This window comes from Notothenia rossii (genome assembly GCF_949606895.1).
Source record: "Notothenia rossii genome assembly, chromosome: 4".
NCBI classification, from domain to species: Eukaryota; Metazoa; Chordata; class Actinopteri; order Perciformes; family Nototheniidae; genus Notothenia; species Notothenia rossii.
In genome coordinates this window covers 30,734,669-30,757,326 of record NC_136902.1, presented here as the reverse complement: position 1 = coordinate 30,757,326, position 22,658 = coordinate 30,734,669, and the positions used below count along the sequence as shown (strand labels likewise).

Below are 22,658 nucleotides of genomic sequence, written 5' to 3'. Positions count from 1 at the left end.
TCTCTCTGTTTCTGCTGATGTGTAAAATATGGGGGAGTGTCATATTGGACTCGCACTTGACTTTTTAAGAAACATATCCAGAAAGTATCCAATACCATTAAATGCAACTTGCAACATTTTAAACAAATTAGACCTTTTTTTAACTGTCAATGCTGCAAAGTCATACCTCCACTGTAGGATTCTATCCCACATTGAATACTGTTTTACAAACTGGTCGTTTGCTTGTGCAACACACCTGAAACCCATAGAACAGCTGTTCAAGAGAGCTATCCAGGTGTTTGACAGAAAGCCACAGTCATACCACCACTGTACCATCCTTGAAAATCACAATTTCTTGAGTTTTTGACAATTTTAAGTCTTTTAAAAGTATGTGTTTTTTTAAATAATATTTACATGCGCTGGCCCCCCTCCCCTTGGGGGAATTCATCCACAGAAAACACACTGGACGCAGCACTAGGTCAGAAACCAGAGGAGACTGTGAAGTCCACCACAGATGGACCACCTTTGGACAAAATGTCCTCTCCATTAAAGGCAGCTCATTGTGGAATAGCCCCCCAACTGAGATACGGGATTGTTCCACTCTCAATAGTTTTAAAGGTCAACTTAAAGAATGGTTGAGCAACAAACAGACGTGTAATCACCGCTAAATAAATGCACTTTAACACAGGGGTATCTCCTCTTGCACTTTATGTAGCGCTTTTATCTTATCTTGCACTTCAAATATCATAGCTGCTACATTGTACTGCCATGTGGTAAATGCTTGGATGCTGTTCATGCTCTTCCTGCATATCATGTATTTATTTTTGCTGTATATATATATATATATAAATGTCATGTTCTTATATGCTGTATGTGACGGGACTACAGATGGGAATTAGCTCAAAGCTAAAATCCGGCTCATTTACACTTGTCAATGTTCATCAATGTGCACTACGGTGGCCCTGAAGAAAATTAAACATTAAAATATGTTATCGATGTCCCCATTCTCAGTTTGTTTTGGGAATAATTGCGATGTTTACTATGTTTTGGTAGCTCTTAACAAAACAGCATTTTTGTAAAAGACTGCGACTCTAAAAGGCAAGTTTGAGATTTTAACACTGTTTCGATGAAACAATACATTATACAATATTACGACTTTTTGCCATATGTTTAACACAATATACTTGTACCTTTTTTTTTTTTTGTGGTTGTAGGGCTTGAAGATATTTTGCATGTCATGCATAAACATGGTGTCATTTTTTCTTGAAACTGACGTGCTGTCCGTTTTACAAACAAGTTCAAGCTGCCTTTAAGATGTGACATTGCGCTCTGACTATTTCCCGTAAAATGGTGACAAACTATTACTTATTCTTATATTTGACCTCTTGCTGCTTGGTTGAAAATTATAGATGAAAAAGAACTTTAAAAAAAAAAGACTCAAACAGCGAGGGACATTATAGGCTACTGGTGAAAAAACTCTCAATTCTACAGATGACTCCCCCCCACTCAACGCAATAAGTCCCACCCCACTCAGCAAAGCATCTAAAACTAAGGACCCCCACTAAGACGACAGTTTGAAAACTAGCCATGGATCTGAGAAAAATCCTGTGTTCTGTGTTTCTGTGTTTCCGTGTTTCTGTGTTTCTGTGGGGGTATAATATGCACGTTTCAATACACATGTATCATACATCTTCCCTGTTACCCTCCCCTTGTTATAACGAAGACAACAGTGCATGTGAAGGACTGTAATACACATGTATCAGACACGATCCCCTTGCTATAATGAAGACAACAGTTTTTAAAATGTAAAAAACACTTTTTTTTATTTTTACATTTTTTTTCCCTATTAACATTTTCATTTTTTCACACACAAAATCAATAGTTATACTGATTGTAACATCCCTAGGACCGTCTCCAGCTTAGAATTCCCCAGATTACTGGAAATATCATGATGGAGTTTTTTCACTTCAGTCAAAATATTCATATGTAGGCTATGCTGTTTTTGACACAAAGATGCATTAAATCTACAAACAGAGCATACAATGAGAGCACATGATACACTTTTGATGTTTGTTTAATTTCTTCGGTAATGTTACAGAATGTTTCAGAAAATGAAGATTCCAGGACCACTTTAAATGTTTCGTTTACAATCGTTTCCCAATGACCAGGAATAGTACTGCCAGAACGAACGATATCCAAAATGTCTTCTAGTTTACAAACTTCAGCCATTCTGTTTACACGGGGATCACTATTCACTCTGTTTTCAATCGTCCTCATCACCACACTTATTAAAAGGGTACTGACTACATTCTGATCAATATATACCGAGCGTTTTGCATAGTAGTTCCCCATTTTTATTTTACTTAAAAGAAAAAGTCAATGTATCGAAAAAGAAAAAATCCCTGGCTTCAATCAACCGCAGGTTATTAGTCTTCTTCTTCTCCATCCAACTCGGCATGGATCTTTTCAAGTCTCTCCTTGAGGCGTCTGCAATTTTTGAGATTGTGCAGAAAAGCCTCCGAAGCGCCTTGGATCCTCCAATCATCCGTGAAAATGTCTTTATCAATAAGAGTCTGGTCGATCTCAGTAATGAAGTCGGTGAGCCAGAGTCTTTTCATTAACGCGTTGTAATTGTTTCTGAAGAAAAAATCGGGCATGTCATTCGGACAATCGTGTTGCCTCTGGCCGGGTTGACTGACTCGGCATCCGTTGCATATTTCTTCTCTGTACCGATGTATCACCCCCTCCACAATATCAACCAACACTGATTTCACTGTGTCCATAAACAGAGACGTCTTGGCCCAAGGAGCAAAATACGCAGCAGTAGTACTACAAGATTCGGGTGTCCAGAATGGTGGTGATGATGGTAGTCCATGTGTTTGTTCCTGGCTGCAACTCGCGGGGGGAGACTTGGTTTTTCTCAGATCCATGGCTAGTTTTCAAACTGTCGTCTTAGTGGGGGTCCTTAGTTTTAGATGCTTTGCTAAGTGGGGTGGGACTTATTGCGTTGAGTGGGGGGGAGTCATCTGTAGAATTGAGAGTTTTTTCACCAGTATATTGTCCCTCGCTGTTTGAGTCTTTTTTTTTTAAAGTTATTTTTCATCTATCATTTTCAACCAAGCAGCAAGAGGTCAAATTTAAGAATAAGTAATAGTTTGTCACCATTTTACGGGAAATAGTAAGAGCGCAATGTCACATCTTAAAGGCAGCTTGAACTTGTTTGTAAAACGGACAGCACGTCAGTTTCAAGAAAAGATGACACCGTGTTTATGCATGACATGCAAAATATCTTGAAGCCCTACAACCACAAAAAAAAAAAGGTACAAGTATATTGTGTTGAAAATATGGCAAAAAGTCGTAATATTGTATAATGTATTGTTTCATCGAAACAGTGTTAAAATCTCAAACTTGCCTTTTAGAGTCGCAGTCTTTTACAAAAATGCTGTTTTGAGCTACCAAAACATAGTAAACATCGCAATTATTCCCAAAACAAACTGGGAATGGGGACATCGATAACATATTTTAATGTTTAATTTTCTTCAGGGCCACCGTAGTGCACATTGATGAACACTTTAAAACAAAAATAATGCTTACAAGTGTAAATGAGCCGGATTTTAGCTTTGAGCTAATTTCCATCTGTAGTCCCGTCATTTGCAGCATATAAGAACATGACATTTATTTATATATATATATATATATATATATATATACAGCAACAATAAATACATGATATGCAGGAAGAGCATGAGCAGCATACAAGCATTTACCACATGGCAGTACAATGTAGCAGCTATGATATCTGAAGTGCAAGATAAGATAAAAAGCGCTACATAAAAGTGCAAGAGGAAATACCCCTGTGTTAAAGTGCATTTATTTAGCGGTGATTACACGTCTGTTTGTTGCTCAACCATTCTTTAAATTGACCTTTAAAACTATTGAGAGTGGGACAATCCCGTATCTCAGTTGGGGGGCTATTCCACAATGAGCTGCCTTTAATGGAGAGGACATTTTGTCCAAAGGTGGTCCGTCTGTGGTGGACTTCACAGTCTCCTCTGGTTTCTGACCTAGTGCTGCGTCCAGTGTGTTTTCTGTGGATGAATTCCCCCAAGGGGAGGGGGGCCAGCCCATGTAAATATTATTTTAAAAAACACGTACTTTTAAAAGACTTAAAATTGTCAAAAACTCAAGAAATTGTGATTTTCAAGGATGGTACAGTGGTGGTATGACTGTGGCTTTCTGTCAAACACCTGGATAGCTCTCTTGAACAGCTGTTCTATGGGTTTCAGGTGTGTGGCACAAGCAAACGACCAGTTTGTAAAACAGTATTCAATGTGGGATAGAATCATACAGTGGAGGTATGACTTTGCAGCATTGACAGTTAAGAAAAGGTCTAATTTGTTTAAAATGTTGCAAGTTGAATTTAATGGTATTGGATACTTTCTGGATATGTTTCTTAAAAAGTCAAGTGCGAGTCCAATATGACACTACCTGTTCAAGATACTTGAACTGGGAGACTAGTTCTATTTCTGCTCCATTTAAAAATACATTGGATCCTTCGATTTTGATTGACCGTTTACTGAACATCGTCGTTTGCATCAACATGCATACTGTTTTTGTTGTACTCATACTGTCAATACGTAGATTGTGTTATATAGCTTTTGATAGAATGTTTTTTCTTCCTCTTTGCATAATTTGCATCCACAATCCTTTGCCAGTAGATGTTTCCACAGTCCTTGCGGTTTTCCAATTGTTCAACTAATTGGGAGCTACTGTAAGCTATTTGTATTTGCATTTTAGCACATTACTTCCTGCAGTGATTCAGAAAGTATTGTGTTTGGGCTTTTATTGTGAAAGGGAGAACACTACTCAGAGCCAGACATAATTTCATAGAGAAAGCGAGTCTTATAGGGAGACAATTTAAATGCTAATGTCGTCTTTATTCTACATCCATTACAAATTGGTGCAATCAACTACTTCATTATGGTAAGTTGTCTGCAGCCACTTTAAATGCAATCAAATGTATATTTCTAAGTGCTTACAACTTAAAAAATCTTTACGTACAAATGACTGTATATTGAATATATTTCTGTACCCAGTGTTGAACAGGACCCAAACCTTTGAGAGATGAAAAAGGACAAATCTGCTTTAATCAACTGCCAAGTAGTCAAGTCTGCATTTGTGTCTGTTCATTTGTAAAACGTGGAATTTGGTTTCTTTTTAATGGCCTAGGTGGATTTTGGCTTTTTTCTCTTGCCAAGATACTTTTAGACACACTTTGAGGTATGCAAAACCTTAAAACTAGAACACTGACGGCTGGCTTACGCTGCAAACTTCATCACCTTTTAACAAGAGAGTAAGTATATAAAACGTTATTTTGTATATTTTACACATCAGCAGAAACAGAGAGAGATGGCAGGAAGGGGGGAGACAGTCTCCCCCACCTTTACAGACACTGTGTTTTAGAGAGAACAAATACAAGTGTAAGGTAAGTGTTTTTAAAATCCCTCCCCTCTCTGTCTAGTGATAAGATGGCAGGAAGGGGGGAGGAGGGGGCAGGGGCAGGGCCAGGCTCACACACACACACACACACACACACACACACACACACACACACACACACACACACACACACACACACACACACACACACACACACACACACACACACTTGGGGGCGGGCCCACCTGTCAGTTTTTATGCATACCAATGTGATTGAAACAGCATTTATTTATTCTCTTTTTTTTTTATTATACACCATAAGGCGCAACAGTGGGGGCTTTTCACACCTGTGAATACACATCACCCCCCTCCTATCGACGGATCTCACACCTACTTGGGATATCACACCTACTTGAGATCTCACACCTCGATCAAAGGGGAGGCGGGACTTAGCTCATTTGCATTATGGGGGGAAGTGTGACCTGTCACTTTTGTATGCATACTAATGAGACGAAAGCGGGATGAATATAACTACTGACATGCACGTCCCTCTGAGCTGAGTTATTGACAGATTCGAATTTCGCGGATCAATAACTCATGAACATAACGTTGTAAAAATATAAACAACATGACTTTACAATCATAGCAAGGTAGACAACGAGCTACAGAGTCGTTTTTATCAGAACAGTTCGATACGCGCCGTCATCCGAGCTACACATCAAGATTTGGTCACAATCTGCAGCTGGAGGAGGGAGAGGAGTGCTTAGGGACCGTCTACAAACTGCAAAGGGGTTTTGTGATATCTCGCAAAACTTTTTTATTTATTTTTTGTTCACATTTTTTTTTCTTCTCCATGTCCCCTAGGGGGCTCCGCAGTTTAGCATTCATGTCTTCAGTAACAATAAACATGTCGTGTGAGTTCCTTCCATATAGTTCATCTTTCAAGGAAGAACTTGTTCTCTACTTGTTTGTCTGCATCTAGGTGGTCCTCGCCATCTCTACCAGTATTATATCGTAATCTTTTCCTTGTCCTATCCAGTGTGTTTTACTGATACCCATAATTAGTAGTATAAACAATGACCTGTCATGAATTAAAAAACCTTTGTAAACAGAAATACCTTTCTTATTTCAGAAAATTCTGGACATGTTCATGCAACATTAACAATTGAAGTGTTTTCGTGATGAACACCAATCAAAAAACCCATCAAGCATGTGCAGAGCTACTTGTGCAGCTACTGTATCAGGGTGTTATATAATACAAGTCCCCCCTGCACACACACACTCTTTGTCTACACACTGTGGCTCTCAGGGACTCCTGTGTGCACATAGACTACTTAAAATAGAGTTGGACACATATGTGTTCCCTCGTTACGTCTAGGCGTGTCTCTAGTGGGCATAGCGGGTTCTGGTTACACTTGAGGGGCTTAATACTGCACAGACCCGGCACAGGGCTTCACTCTTCCCTACTACAGTGGCACAGTAGCTGACCACCCTTTCCCAGTCCTAAGGGAGCGTTTCATACAAGAGCGTCATCATGCCTAAAGTTTCAGTGCCAGGTGAGTATCGGCAGAATGACTCTCGGTTTGAACGTTTACACTCATCTATACAAATAGCATTTGGATATCATTTTCAAGAGTTTTTTTTAAACGACTGCACAGATTAACTGAGACGGTGTTCACTAAAAATGTTCAATTCATTTTTATTATGCTCCTCTGTTAGTTGTTTTGGCCAACATATGAATAACAAAAAAAAACTTGACCTTTCTGTCAAATGCTGCCCTCATGGCTGCTTGTTGGGATGCATGGAAATAATAGAAGTGACTGGCAGAACCTACAAATATGCTTTGAATGCATATTACAAGGGTCACGCCTCTTACTGTGTGTAATATGAACAGCTGTCAAGGAAATAAATTCCCATCTGTTAGCCATTGTTACATTGTCAGTCTAATGTATGGCACTGACAGCTTTAATGGCAGGTTCATTGGGGTTAAAATAGTTAATTGGGGTTAAAATAGTTCCAATATGAAGTCCATACAGACTAATTTAGCCATCGCAAGGTTTCATTGTCTTCTCATAATTGGAAATAACTCAGTGGAAACTTCATTTAACTTTGTGATTTGTGTGATTCCAATTCCAATTAAGCATTTTAAAGCATTTTAAATTCATATTATAAAACTCTAGGGTTATTTATCCAGTGAGGAATTGAGTATCAGCTGTCAAAATGTCAAGAGAGGATGTTTGAAGGATGTGAAGCGTCAGCAGATTCTCAAAGGTCAATTCTTACTTAGGTGTTTTCCAGTTTTCTTCTTATCCCCAGTTTAAAAACGCTTTATCATTACTACTAATAAAATGCTGTTCTAATGGTTGCTAATCCTAGACTTACCATATTGCCATGCAGCTATGATGACACGTTATGCCTTTAACAGTTTTTCAAATGGTAAAAAATAGAAATACAATGGTCCAGCCAGCTGCTGCCTCAAGAGCTTGGTTTCACAACTACTGTAATAGGCTGTTGTAATTATTTAGCAGGTATTGGTGGAGCGTGTTTTTCTGACTGTTTCCGCTTGTTGGTTATGTGGCGACAGGGATTCCACACCGGAGTTGTCATGCAGTCCATGCAAGCAGCTTTAATGATCTGCCAAAGCAGAGCTGACAACAAATGTATTAATGATAAAACCCTGATCAGTCTTATATTAAAGGGCCAGATTGACCAAATACTATATTAGCCACACAAATAGTTTTAATTTCATTTAATGTGATAATTATATATATATATATTTAATTGATAGTTATCCTCGTTAAACAATCTCAAGAAACACGTCTTGGATGATAACTGTTAAATACTTTCCAGTTACTATAGTATACAGTCCCAACACAGATCAACACAGATCTTTTAATATAGTTTTATTTGTATTCACTTACTCCCTTTTCATTGCTGCTCGAGACATGACCACACTTATTTTGTTTCCCATTAACCTGGACCGCCCCGCCCTGACTTGGAAGACGAGAAGCATTTAAAAAGCATGATTTACTGTATGGATAGATGTGAGACATCTACAAATATTCTTTCCCCGAAGCCTATTTGAATACAACCTAGTAATATGGATCTTGGTAAATGAACTGGATGTTTACACCATACCATCTGAAATGGAAAAAATTGAATATACTGGGACTGGACACATTTATTATATATTGGTCACATTCAATTTCAGTTTGATTTGTATCAGATGCCTTACAAACAGAGCATCATCAACACTAACTGAACTGAATGTGAACTTTTATTTTATAAATGACTCTTCCACCAAGCACCAATGCTTATCAGTTAGCAAAGCAACGCACAAACAAGACTTAATTGATCTTCAGGCTTGTTTGAGCCCGTGGAGGAATGCCAGGGAGAAACAGGAAATGCATCTTCACATGCACAGAGAGGTTTCGTAATGGTAGCGTTTCAGTCATAGAATCACATCACCTGAGTATCCTGCATATTTGATCCAAAACGTCACCATAAGGACTGAGACCACGAGATCATGCATGTACCGTGAAGATGCAATTACCATCTTGTCCAGCTGCTGTTATTTTAAACATTATGTAAAGTCATGTGTCCTCTCCATTATTCATCCTCAAACTGTATGTTACATTAATTCCACTTAAGTGTATGCATGCATTGTACCGATATCTCATCTTAATTGCTACAATTGCATGTATTTTTTTTACGAGTATTCTATATTGCAAATGTATTAATAATAAAGGAAAGGTATAGTCTGTATCTAAAATGTAATAAATTAATAACTACAGCAGTAAAATTGTGTCATGCATTTACTGTCACACTGGATTGTATCACCTTTCTAACCAATGATTTTTCTAACACTCGCTTTCCTATTCCTGGTGCTACTACTTTCTTGCTGGGCGTAATCAGGTCAGAGTAAGTATCCAGGGTGAGATGTGAAGCTCTAAAATCTCTTTGGCAATATATGCCATGTGTCTTAGAGTATAAAGCCTTGGCTTGTGGCTAGATAGTGCATGTAACAAGTATAATTTGAACTAAAGAGTAGTAAAGCAATAAATGCCACTCATGTCGTTTTTTTTTTGCTTGTTGCGGAACTTCTTCATAGCTTGGTTCCTCTAGGACCATGGCCCTCTTTCTTTGTCAATCTTTCAACATGAATTCTGATCAAATAATTTCAGTACAGCCTGATAGATTGCGTGCAAATAACAATTACAATGATACAGTGAGAGATGGTAAGAAAACTGGGTCCGTAATTAGTTTGAAGGTTTGAACCATGTCATATATTGTATAGTATTTCATATATTGTGTGTCAGTGGTTTATCACTGTAGTGCTTGCAAGTGCATGGGACCAAACCGGAATTCGGGGATGCAGACTTTAGTTGTTGAATCGATCTTTGGTCATGTATACAACGCATGTGCTGGAGTCTGTACACAGCAGGTTGGGTAATGTATGTGCATTTTTTCACGTCATAGATGTAGGATGTCATGTGCACCATTCATTCGTCAAGAAACTAAATCATTCCCCCTTCATATTCATGCAGCATAGATTAGAGGTCAAGAGCTTCTGCTTGTGGCTGCATGATTTGATTGAAGCAGAGTGAATTCCTGTTTTTAATCACACAAAAATGTGCTGTGCCTGACAGAGACCGATGATAAGATGAGGGCCTTCGCGGAACAGGTCTTCGCATCGGAGACCAAGGGTGAGGATGTCCGCGATGAGCTCTCTATATTTGATGTGGATGAGGACTGTCCCATCATGCACATGGAGATGGCCCACCATCTGCACACTGAGGATGATGCTGAGAAACGGTGAGATGGGAGATCATATGTTTTCAGTTTGTGCTTGTGTCTTAAGAAACTAATCAAATAATACAATTAAATAATGTACTTTGAAGGAAACTTTTCAGATATGAAACAGTCTTTCTGTGGTTGCAGTGTGGCTGGTATGTGCAACCATGTTTGCATACTTTCCTTGTAACAGTGTCCTTAATAATTGACTAAGAAATTCTGCAGGATGACTTAATGTGTTTCAAATTGCTTAAACAACAAAAGCTTTCAGACATGTTGACATTGGATGAAGCCAACCACCAAACCTTTCTTCTACTTGTCCACAGCAAGAGGCACCAGCACTGCCAAACCATGTCCCTGCCAGGAGCCTCTGCCAAGGCAGGTGGAGCCACTGTAGTGTCAGTGGAGGTAGAGACACCCACCTACCTGGAAGTACCTGACTTCCAGAGAGTGGCTATCATTGGAGACTACGCCTCCGGGGTAGGCCTACGCTTAATTTTCCTTCAAAGCTTGACTGTGGGATTTTCACATAAATTAAAGCCTGTTAAAGCCCAAACAAGTTCCCTGTTACTGAACACTGAGTTTATTTTTTCCTTTTCATCTGGAACTCTTAGGTTCAACCTTTAATAAGTATTAGCAAAAAAATAAGTTCCTATCCTGTACCTTTGATTCAAACTTGAAAGATGCTAATATGCTAACACTATTTGTATTAGTCTACTGAACATTCATCAAGATAACACATTATTTAGATTATGTAAAGACTTACATTTGAGTTAACTTGACTTCTTTCTGGTGGGAAATACGCTTGTTTGGTTCTTTGCCAAAAGTGAGATGATGGATTCAACCTCTAGCAGTTAGCTAGCTTAGCCTAACATAACAACAAAAAAACATGTTTTGACAGCATTAATAGCATGTCACCAAAGCTTCCTAAACTAGAATTGGGTCAAGTTAACCTGGATACAGACCTTACATTTCACTGACTAAACGTATCTGTGGGTCAGTGGCCTTTCCTTCTCACTAACAGGCGCCCATGAATGGAGCTCATCTGAGAGCAGGCTGGGGTTTAAGTTTCATGACTGTGGGTTTGACATTTACAGGCAGAGAAACTTCTTTGAGGAGCTTGTTGTTGTTTCTGGTTTATCCTACTTAACAGCTCACATTTGTTAAGATATATATCAAGAATACTGACCATAAAAAAATATATAACAGAAAGCACATGGTCGCTCATTGAATGCAGCATGTTGAATTAAAATAGGGACAAATAACTGTTAACTTTAAGAAAATGCATTCCCTAATATTCCTTTACCCCTTCAAGCAAACCGCCACAAATCATTCATTACATTTTGTAGTAAGGCTTTTGCACAAGTGTTGGGGCAGGTGGTTCATCTTGAAAGGAATGCCACAAATGTTGACATAGCCACAACTTTCAAATATGTTACATCTTCTAAATCCGCCCATCAGGTGACCATGGATGACTTTGAGCTGTCCTGTAAGGGTCTGTACCGTGCCTTGACCATCAGGGAGAAGTACATGAGGCTTGCCATCCAGCGCTTCCCACGAACAACCTCTGAGTACCTGTGTGATATTGAGGGAGAGACCTTCAAACCTGAGGATCAGGTGCAGCCAGGTGAGGAGGAAAGCTCATCCCTTATGAATCATGTGTATGGTACATCCATCAAGTGATTGAGGAAGTGTTATTAAAAAGGATGGACTTGTCTTAAACTTGATGATGAACCATAAAATCTACTTCGGTAAGTTGTTTTTTTTTGTTTTTTTACCTGCATTGACCAGAATACATTTCATGCAAGCTGATTGTGCAGGAGAATAGACAATTATTGTTTCAATTCTATAATGGACTGAAAAAACACTCAAAAGGCTCTGAACACTTTCTTGACCAGGGGCCGTATTCACAAAGGATCTTAGGCCTAAAAGTAGCTCCTAACTGGCGAATTTAGGAGAAACTCCTAAACATAATGGGCGTGTCAGTCTTAAATTTAGGACTCCTAATTGTATTCACTAAGAGCAATTCACAAAGTATGTTAGGCCTAAAAGTAGCACCTAAGTTTAGGAGAGCTTAAAAGTCCTCGAGAGGACTCCTAACACAGTAAGACCTATTCACAAAGAATCTGAAAATGGCTGCGAGACGAAATGTTTGAGAAAATGGAAGACTGTGAATTGATCAAGAGATATAGGCTAAATCGTGAGGGTATCAAACTTGTTGTGGAATTAGTGCAGGATGCAATAACATCCCCGACTAACAGGAATAACCCAATTAGTCCGGAAATAAAATGTTTGGCAACACTACGATATTTAGCAACAGGGAAAATGCAACTTTGCAATGCCGACGATTTAGGAATATCGCAACCATCAGTCAGCCGTGCCATAAACCAAACCATCAGCGCGCTCTCTAGACCACATATCATCCAACAGTTTATCCGGTTTCCTTTGGACAATCAACAACTACACAGGATCAAAGCCAACTTCATGGCAATTGCAGGTATGCCCGGTGCGGTCGGTGCTATTGACGGGATGCACATAAAAATAATTGCGCCATCAAAAGATGAGGACGTGTTCGTCAATAGAAAGAAAGTACATTCCATCAACACGCAGATTGTTTTCATTCATCATGATAGGGGGACTTGAACGGCGGTATGGGCTGTTATTGAAAGTGTTTAAGTGTTGGAAATATGCTCATTGGATAATAGTTTGCAGGGTGCTTTTAATTGACCTTTCGCAAAGCCACGCCCCCCCTTGGTTACTGTTGCTAGTCCGACAAGCTGAGAGCTAGCTGCGTTAAACAAAGCCATAATGGAGGGTCTCCGTAACGTCGGAGTCGCCTTAACAGACTCATTTTGGAGCAATAACGCAGCAATATCCTCCAGGTCCCAACAAAAGGGGCTACAATACGCTATGGAGGGTTATATCCACAGTATAAACATTAGAAAAGAGGGAGGCACAACATCAATAGAGGAACTTGCATACAGATCGCAGTGCAAGAGTGAAAAACCACATGAGCTGTATGTCAAATTCGACGGAATTATTATTATTATTTTGGAATAAAAACAATGCAATCACAAGAGGCATTAAATGTTGTAGTTTGTCTAAAGTTAACTACCGTTTCCTTGGTGGCTTTCTGCATCCACCTTGTTGTTCCTTTGTGGGGGTCGGGGTGCCCACTTGTGCAGCAGGATTAGGGAAGTCGACAGTAGGCTTTCCATTAACAAAATGCTACAAAGATTAAAGCAAAAATATAAATGAATGATTGCCTGTTGGCTTTCTTGTTTGTACTTTGAAAACAGGTAGACTAATAACGGAGCTCAGCTGTTCAGACATTATTATGCATCAAGTGATATACATGGTCAAAACGACCTATAAGCACACAACTTACAGCTGTAGTCGTGTGACTTTAGCTAACGTTAGTTAGTGAAATTAGTTAATTAAATTAGTTAATTAAATTAGTTAGTTAATTTGTGAATGTAATCTTTGCTAGCTAGCTAGCTACGTTAGCACGTATTTACCTCGGAGCAAACGTATTTGTGTTTGTTGATATTCGCCATATTCAGCTGGGCATGGGGCCTGCCGCATTTCTTTATCAACTGGCGGCATCTCTCCTCTCGGGTTTTGGGTTTAGGAAACGGGTAAAATATCACCCCCCCCCTCTAAGCTTATGGGATATGATTTGCAAAGACCATAAGCACAACGCTTCACCATTTTCGCAATGAATTTGAACGCTAAGCTTGTCGGACTTCCACAGGGAGCCGCGCACGTGATCGAATATGATTGGACAACGGGCATTTAGGGGCGTGGCTTTGTGAAAGGTCAATTGCCCCCTTGATTTAATGCAATTTATGTATTTGTATTGTTTGCTCTCTCTCTCTTTAACGTGCATATACAACGTCATTATCGTGGTCTGCACAAACTTGTCATCATGCGTGTATTCTGCTAACTGCACTGTCCATAACTATTTGATAGGAATACATTTCTAGCCTAGGCTATTTCCTTGTTTTTCGGTGATTTAGTGGGCTCGTTTGTGGGATGTTGCGGATGAGTTTCACCGAGACCGCCTGCTCTGAACAACCAATCACCGTACTGACCGCTTCTAAACTCATGCACGAGAATCAACGTAATCCATAGCAACGGCGCGTCACTCTTAGTGATTTATCCTTAGTATGAGTAGGTCTCAGCGGCTTTGTGAATAACTTTTAAGAAAAAACTCCCACGTAAAATGTTTTAGCGCGAGTTAGGAGCACTCCTAGCGGTAAGATAAAATGCTTTGTGAATACGGCCCCTGGTCTCTAATGCCTATGGAATTCATCAGTAGAAAAACTTGGTAACATTCCACCTTTGCATCCATCCATCAGTCTTCACAACTCCTCCAAAGAACGGAGAAGACCCCTTTGATACCAAGACCCTGCCAAAGAATCTGGGATACGTTGCTCGTATGAAGGATGGTGTCATCTACGTGTACAACGACGCTGCTGCTGCCGATAAACATGAGCACAAAGACCTGCCCTGCCCCGACTACAACACCTTCATTGACGACATGAACTTCCTCATTGCTCTCATTGCACAGGGCCCAACGTGAGTCCTTTAAAATTGGTTGATTGTGTTGTTTAAAATGATTAGAACTGACATTTCTCAATCATCTTTGTTGTTCCTCCCAGGTTTTTTTTTTTTTTTTTCTTTGAGAATAAATTCATATATTTAAAAAATAAATATCACAAATATGCTAGAAATATTTTGAATATTCTCTAAGATTATTAAAACATAGATATGCAATAAAAAAAAACTTCAATAGGGTTATAGTGAAAAATAAAATAAAAACCTGGTAAAAAAATCTCCTAAATGTACCACTTTAATCTAAAAAAACATCTGTTACTATCAATTCAGTTTATAATGTCAATCTTTTTTTCGCAAAGAAAATGACTCCCTTCTCTGGCTGCTTATCACATTTAAAAAATGTATCATAAGCCTCATACTTACAAACACTTATAAAACATGCCTGCAAATCTGCTATTTGACAGAGCAGTTTATAACCTCACAGTGAATCTAATGTGATAATGTGCTTCTCGTTGTTTTGCAGTAAGACTTACACTCACCGCCGTCTCAAGTTCATCCTGTCCAAGTTCAATGTGCACGAGATGCTGAATGAGATGGAGGAGATGAATGAGCTGAAGTCTAACCCCCACAGGGACTTCTACAACTGCAGGAAGGTAGCCGTGAAAAGCATTTTGCATCGACACCGCATGTCTTTAGCTCCCTCTTGTGACCAAACATTGTTACTACAACACATACACCTCAGTGATCTTCCCTCTATCATCTCTCTGTCCTTACAGGTGGACACCCACATCCACGCTGCCGCCTGCATGAACCAAAAGCACCTGCTGCGCTTCATCAAGAGGTCTTACCGCGTGGACGCTGACCGCATCGTGCACAAGCTGAACGGGAAAGAGGTCACCATGAAGGAGCTCTTCGAGTCCCTTCACCTGCATCCTTATGACCTCACTGTGGACTCCCTGGATGTGCACGCTGTACGTTACTCACATGAAACATTGGGGGGTTTAGATTTGAATGGACAGAATAATTAAAACGCATTGCTACATATTGAATATCCAAAGGAAAGGAAATGAGAAACTGCCAGTCTCTGACTGTTAGAAAGCATATAGTATCCTTTGAAGAATTACAGGTGTAAAGGCAGCTGAGAACAACGCCAAAGGTTTTATGATAAAAATAATGAAATTTTTTTTTTCACAATTTATTAAAACTATAGGATACTGGTAGGACATTCAATAGATATGTTATTTTCTTACACAATTGATTTGGATAGAAAATGCCCAAACACAGCCATTGCAAAACTTGTATTCAAAACTACATCAGCACTCGAAAAGCACCAGTCAAATGCCCTATGTGACCAAAAATGTAATACATAGTGACTGTCTAAAATGTAAACCCATGCTACACATTGTAATCGGGCTAAAGGTTTTTCTGTAATCCTAGCGACAAACCAACAAACCGAACCAAAACATAACCTTTGGCGGATGTAAAAAATAAATCCCATTGTCCGATCGTCTCTTTTAACCCGCTGTGATTTAAGTGTCTTTTCTTCTCTCTTTGTTGTTTCCCTGAAGGGAAGACAAACCTTCCAGCGTTTCGATAAGTTCAACGCCAAATACAATCCCGTGGGAGCCAGTGAGCTGCGTGACCTGTACATGAAGACAGAGAACCACATTGGTGGAGAGTACTTTGCCACCATCATCAAGGTCAGTTTTTAATGAGATAAGAAACAAACAAAATCTAGAAGAATAGTCTGTGATAATTACAGATCCATATTTGTCAAACCAAAATGACCTCCAGTTTGCACATGCAGTATGGTAGGCCAAAGAGAGATATGTCTATTTTTCTGCCAAATCATCCACTATGTGCCAAGCTTCATGTGATCTGGTCCTGATTTGACCTTTTTGCAAACTAGGAAGTAGCAGCTGACCTGGAGGAGGCCAAGTACCAGTATGCTGAGCCTCGTCTGTCCATCTACGGCTGCAACCCCAGCGAGTGGGACAAGCTCTCTGGCTGGTTTGTCAAGAACAGAGTCTTCTCCCCACACCTCAAATGGATGATTCAAATTCCCAGGATCTAGTAAGTCTTCAATGTTGATTTCTTCTTTGCAGTTTGACACAACTGTGAGACAAATTATTAATCATGTTTTTTTACTCCCCTTAAAGGTCACCTATTATGCAAAATACACTTTTTCCATACAACGTTTTCATTGTTACCAAGGTGGTTGCTAGGGACGCTGCTATCAATATTATTTCTGTTATTTTTTTATGACGATAATGTGTCCCATCTGCGTAAAGAGATTCTGAAAGATTGAGGAAAAAAAGATTCCCTCACTTTTTGTCCTGATCCATTTATATAAAAACCTGTCTGAAAAAGAGCTGATCAGATTTTGCCCACTTTATGATGTAATAACGATTTTTTGGCTTGTGTAACCATTAGCCAATTAGTAACCCCCCCCACACACACACACACACACGCACCTTATCACCTGAATCTCCTCCTTGAGTTTTTTTTAACCAAATATCTCTCAGAGGGGGGTGGGGAGGGGCTCCTTATTTTCATCTAAAGTAACAGACTGAGAATCAGCACTTTTGAAACAGGGCTGAAACAGAGGGGTTTATGCGATGCTGCAATGATCTGTTTGGTATTTCGAGCCAAACAATTCAGAGAAATGTTTTGTATCCGAGACCTATAATATATACACAAAATGATTGAAAGATGTATAGAATTGATATCTAAAATTAGTTTTGTTCCGTCCCTCTTCCATCTTAGCGACGTCTTTAGAGACAGGAACTTTGTGCCCCACTTTGGCAAGATGTTGGAGAACATTTTCCTTCCAGTGTTCCAGGCCACCATCGACCCACACTCCAACCCCGACCTCAGCATCTTCCTCCGGCATGTGAGTCATTAACAGTCGTGAAACATAGATGCAAAATAAACCAAATTGTTCCTTGGTTATAGGATAGATTTCCCCGCCATGAATTTGGGACTGTTTGAAAATGACTGGGGTGAAAGGGAGTACCCCAGAATAAGCTCCAGAGTGAAGCGCCCTATTCCCTGTATAAATCACCGTTTGCCCCCTGGTGTGTAGGTGACAGGCTTCGACAGCGTGGACGATGAGTCCAAGCACAGTGGTCACATGTTCTGCTCCAAGAGCCCCAAACCAGAGGAGTGGGACATCGCCAAGAACCCCTCCTACACCTACTACATATACTACATGTATGCCAACATCACAGTGCTTAACCAGCTCCGCAGGTCAGTAATTTTGTCTTTTTTATTAAAGTGCAGGACCATGATTTTTCTTGATGTGTTTCCCCTCATTTATTCATATGTTATCTCTGTAAATATGAAAGCCCTGAGAGGCATGTGAGGAAAAAGTGTTTTCTGGCAATCCGTTTTCTAATTTGGATTGAAGTTATTTTCTTGCGCTTTATGAATTGTGTTTTAATAGGTGAACGATTTGCCAGCATAATCTTTCTAAGTTTCTTGATTAAAAGTGTTACCTGGATCATTTTTGTAAATGTTTTTTTTCCATCTGCTTTTGTTTGCTAGAAAGATGACAGTAATTTTACATAACATGTTAACACAATATATATTTACTTGCTATATTCAGATTTTGTGGAAAAATTTACCTTTGACTGGACTAACACATTCATATTTTGTTATCCTATCTTGAACATGGAGTAGTGGTGCATTACAGCACCATGTGGCTTTAGTGAGTAAGTCAGAAAACGACAAACAAAATGATCATGACCAAAAGGAATTTCATTAGCCAACATTTTTTCCAGAGCTGTTTCACAAATGAAAACAAAATGTCAAGAACTGAGAAAGTTCCTGTGTCATACTAACAGGAGAAATTAGTCTTCCTTCAGATATCTACCTTCTGTGAAAATGTTCCCAGTGAGTTTGTTGTAGAACATTTGTTTACCATCTGGTTTCCAGAGAGAGGGGGATGAACACTTTCACGTTCAGGCCTCACTGCGGTGAAGCCGGAGCCATCACCCATCTGCTGGCTGCCTTCATGACTGCTGACAACATCTCTCACGGCCTCAACCTCAAGAAGGTCAGTTCTCCAGTCACTTACTATGAAGTCAATTCAGCTTTACTTAGCGGAGACCACCATAGCTGCATTTAGTATACCATTCATACTTTAAACAAAGAAAACGTAGTTAGTGAATTATTTATTCTCGTATGGGTTTTCTTATTTGGATAAAAGTTTGAATGTAAGACAAGTCTGGAATGAAAACCTGTTAACCAGGGAGAGGAGCACCTTTATGGAAATAAAGGTGTGTTTCCAAAATGTTATGGCTACCAATATTCTTTTTATCTTTAAGGAACAATGCGGAGGTGCCGGCATTACATTTGGAAATATAATCAGGCACTAGAAGCACCCTATTATTTTATGTTGTAATGCTCTACCTCAATGACAACTTGTACTGTTCTAACAACCTTACACACATCTTCTGTATTCTCCGCAATTACATATTATATTATTACAGACCTAAACATTTACAAATAAAAGATGTTCTTGATATAAATCATGTTCTTTCTCAATATATGGTATTTTAATATGTCTGATGAAGGATATTAAGACCCCATTCTTAAAGAAGTCCCATTTTCAAAAGGCTTAATGTCTGAAATAAAGATCCAAATGGGTGTTGTCCTGGATTGTTCTCAATATACATTGTATTGATGTTCAGGCTTTAGCTGTATTCATTTCTATTGCACTTTCATATTGAAAACTAATAAACGTTTCTGTAAATACGGCAGTGTTAGCGAGCCAATTGCAGTCCTTTGGCGAGACAATTTTAAACCAGTGGAGTAATACATTACTTATTACCTGTAAACAAATGTTCCTTATTTATTATGCTTTGAGCCCTGGGAACAGCCTGAGAAAGTGTTGAAAACCTTAAAAGTCAATGTTAAAAAACCTGGTCATTGATAAGAAAGGCTTATAGACATTGTTAAAAATATTTTTCAATATTCTTCTTTAAGCTGTTTATTACTATACATACCTTATAGCTTTTAAATCTATTTTATAACATTTTCATAATTTGTATTGACCCCTGTAAATTTGTCTTGAATTGCAAAATTGTTATCATTTTTTTTACATGGTTTGCACTGATGTGTCTTGATTTAAGTTTGTCAATCACCTGTGAAACCCTGTTAACTGCATTCACTTGTATCAAAGATGCTATAGAAGCAAAGTTTGATTCATTGAGTGAAAATCACAGATATACCAGACCTTGACAAATAATATCCCAAATTGACTGAGCTATATCTTGTAAACTGATCATATATCTATCACTCTTCCCTACCCAGAGTCCTGTGCTGCAGTACCTGTACTACCTGACCCAGATCCCCATCGCCATGTCCCCTCTCAGCAACAACAGCCTGTTCCTGGAGTACGCCAAGAACCCGCTGCTGGAGTTCCACCAGAAGGGCCTGATGGTTTCTCTGTCCACAGACGACCCCATGCAGTTCCACTACACCAAGGTCTGAGCCCATGGAGAGAGGGGACAATGGTGCATGCTGTGCTGAATATAATAAGTATTGTATTGCATCTATAAATGATTACATTTTGTTGTACTTACATTGTACATGCAAAGTAATGTTCAGCACACTCAAATGGAAATAGAGTTGGATCTGCATTGAATGAAAATGCAGTGTAAGCATACAGTACAACAGGTTTATGCAGAAAATCCGCTGTAAAATACTGGCTTCCACACTTAATGACAAACTTCAATCGGGTGGTATAGCTTTGTTGGAGTGAAGTTGGAGTGATGATCCAAATATCAGATTGTAAGTCTGTTCGTTATGTCCACAGGAACCCCTGATGGAAGAGTACGCCATTGCAGCCCAGGTCTTCAAGCTCAGTACCTGCGACATGTGTGAGATCTCCAGGAACAGCGTCATCCAGAGCGCGTTGTCTGATGAGGTAACACAGCTGACAGAGAGCTTTAACGGAATACTTTAGCCTTATAAATTATGACTTGTATATAAATCAGAATAAGAATCAGAATCGGGTTAATTACCAAGTAGGTTTACACATACGAGGAATTTGGAAGGGGGGGAATGTGTGGGAGAGAAACTCCCTCTGGAGGGAACTTTGGGATTTAAGCCTTTGCAGAACATTTACATGCACACAAAGCTATATGACACACTACAAGAGAAACCCCCCAAAAGTACAAGAGGACCTCTTTCAATATAATAGATTACACATCCAATCCACATTTAAGGGATTTTATTCTCACAACAAAATGTGCTTGTGGTTCTTTCCTTGTTCCAGGAGAAGAAACAATTCCTGGGTGACGATTACCTGAAGGAGGGTCCGGAGGGCAACGACATCCGTAAAACCAACGTGGCCCAGATCCGCATGGCCTTTCGCTATGAGACCCTGTGCTACGAGCTCCACCGCATCCAGGAGGGCATGAAGTCTGAGTAAACGCACTCAAACTCATCTGTTTGATCTGATGTAGAAAAGTATCTTCATTTGTCTTTCACAGTAACTCTTAAGAAACTGAATCTTAAAGAAACTTGAGCCTTAACACACTAATGTTCTCTCCTTTGGATGAGGAAACTTTTTGTCTTCACTTTATATAATCTGCACACCTTCTTCAATTGATCTGTACATCATAGTATGAGTATTCCATGTGGAGAAACATCATGTATGAGAATGAAAGGAAATAAAATGTAAAATGAGAAGAGTCTTTTGTGGTTGCTTTCATATTTCATAAATAAATCAGGATTACATTGCAACAATATTTACTTGATAGCAGGATCTAGTCTTGTGTTGATTTTCTGATTTAGCTTTCCTTATAAGCTCTAAATGAGTGTCCTTTAAGAGTCTAGCTGCATACATGTAGCTGTATCAGCAGAATGAAAGGGGAACATGTACATGAGTAATGAACGTATTGGTCTGAGTTGCACAGTGCATCACTTTTTCTGTTAGTTATAGACTGAGCTTTCACGGTGTTTGTCATTCCAATGAAGACACACCCCTAATTTTATTGAACATCGAAACTGGAACAACTGGAACAACAAAGGTTAACATTTGCTATATCTTAGCTAGATTTTGTTCCCAATATATCCTGTTTCATTGATTTAAGTCTTGGATTTCTTTGAAAGGTTTAAAGGACTAAAGTAAGGACTTAAACTACTGTAGGCTCCTAGTTTTGTGTACCATGGTATGCAATAACTACAGAACAGATCTAAATCATATGCTGAGTATATGATTTAGATTTGACTAATATGATGAGTCTCCACTATCAAAATATTAAAGTGCGTTTCAAAATTCTACTTAAAAATGATTATCTGCTGAAAAACTGGCATTGATTAAACACATTACTTATACAATTATATTAACAGCAGTTTCAGATGTTGTTACTATATGAATAAAAGTAAAGTCCCCAGTCACATTTATTAGCTCGTGGAGTCTCGCAGATGCAACTCATAAACACAATGTCCATATTTCCCATGACACTTGAAGACAACAGTATTTATTCATCGTTGACAGCTGCAGGACTTGATGTGATGACGTCTTCCCTCTTGTCTTCCAAACTTTCTCACAATCAAATCTGCGTCAAGCTGTAGGTAAACACCAAGAGTAAAACCGGAATGTAAATGACGTGCCATGAAAATAAGAGGAACTTGATTATTATTAAACACGGATATGGAATGGGTCACCGGTAAACTTAATTTAAAAAATAACATTCACTTGTGAGGAACAAGTAGGAAAAATAAGGTTTCAGGCGGATTGGATTTTCACACACAGTTTTTCATGATTTTCTTAAGCGCGTCTTTCTTAATGGCAATTTTGACGTTTCCGAACTTCAATGAAAGTTATTTTCCTATAGATAATAATGACAAAATCTGAAAAACATCAAACCAAC

At 39.0% G+C, this 22,658-nt stretch overlaps 1 protein-coding gene across 1 annotated transcript; it reads left to right on the top strand.

Annotated features, from left to right (window-relative positions):
- Window positions 1–6,937: 6,937 nt before the first annotated feature.
- ampd1 (adenosine monophosphate deaminase 1 (isoform M)) lies at window positions 6,938–21,471 on the top strand. The gene is made up of 15 exons (XM_079677672.1): window positions 6,938–6,974; window positions 10,068–10,233; window positions 10,539–10,692; window positions 11,674–11,839; window positions 14,574–14,793; window positions 15,296–15,425; window positions 15,549–15,743; window positions 16,341–16,472; window positions 16,682–16,845; window positions 17,539–17,665; window positions 17,858–18,021; window positions 18,709–18,829; window positions 20,089–20,262; window positions 20,594–20,704; window positions 21,056–21,471. Exons 1-15 carry the CDS (start codon window positions 6,953–6,955, stop codon window positions 21,209–21,211), a joined length of 2,202 nt encoding a protein of 733 aa, XP_079533798.1. The 5' UTR covers window positions 6,938–6,952; the 3' UTR covers window positions 21,212–21,471.
- Window positions 21,472–22,658: the final 1,187 nt, after the last annotated feature.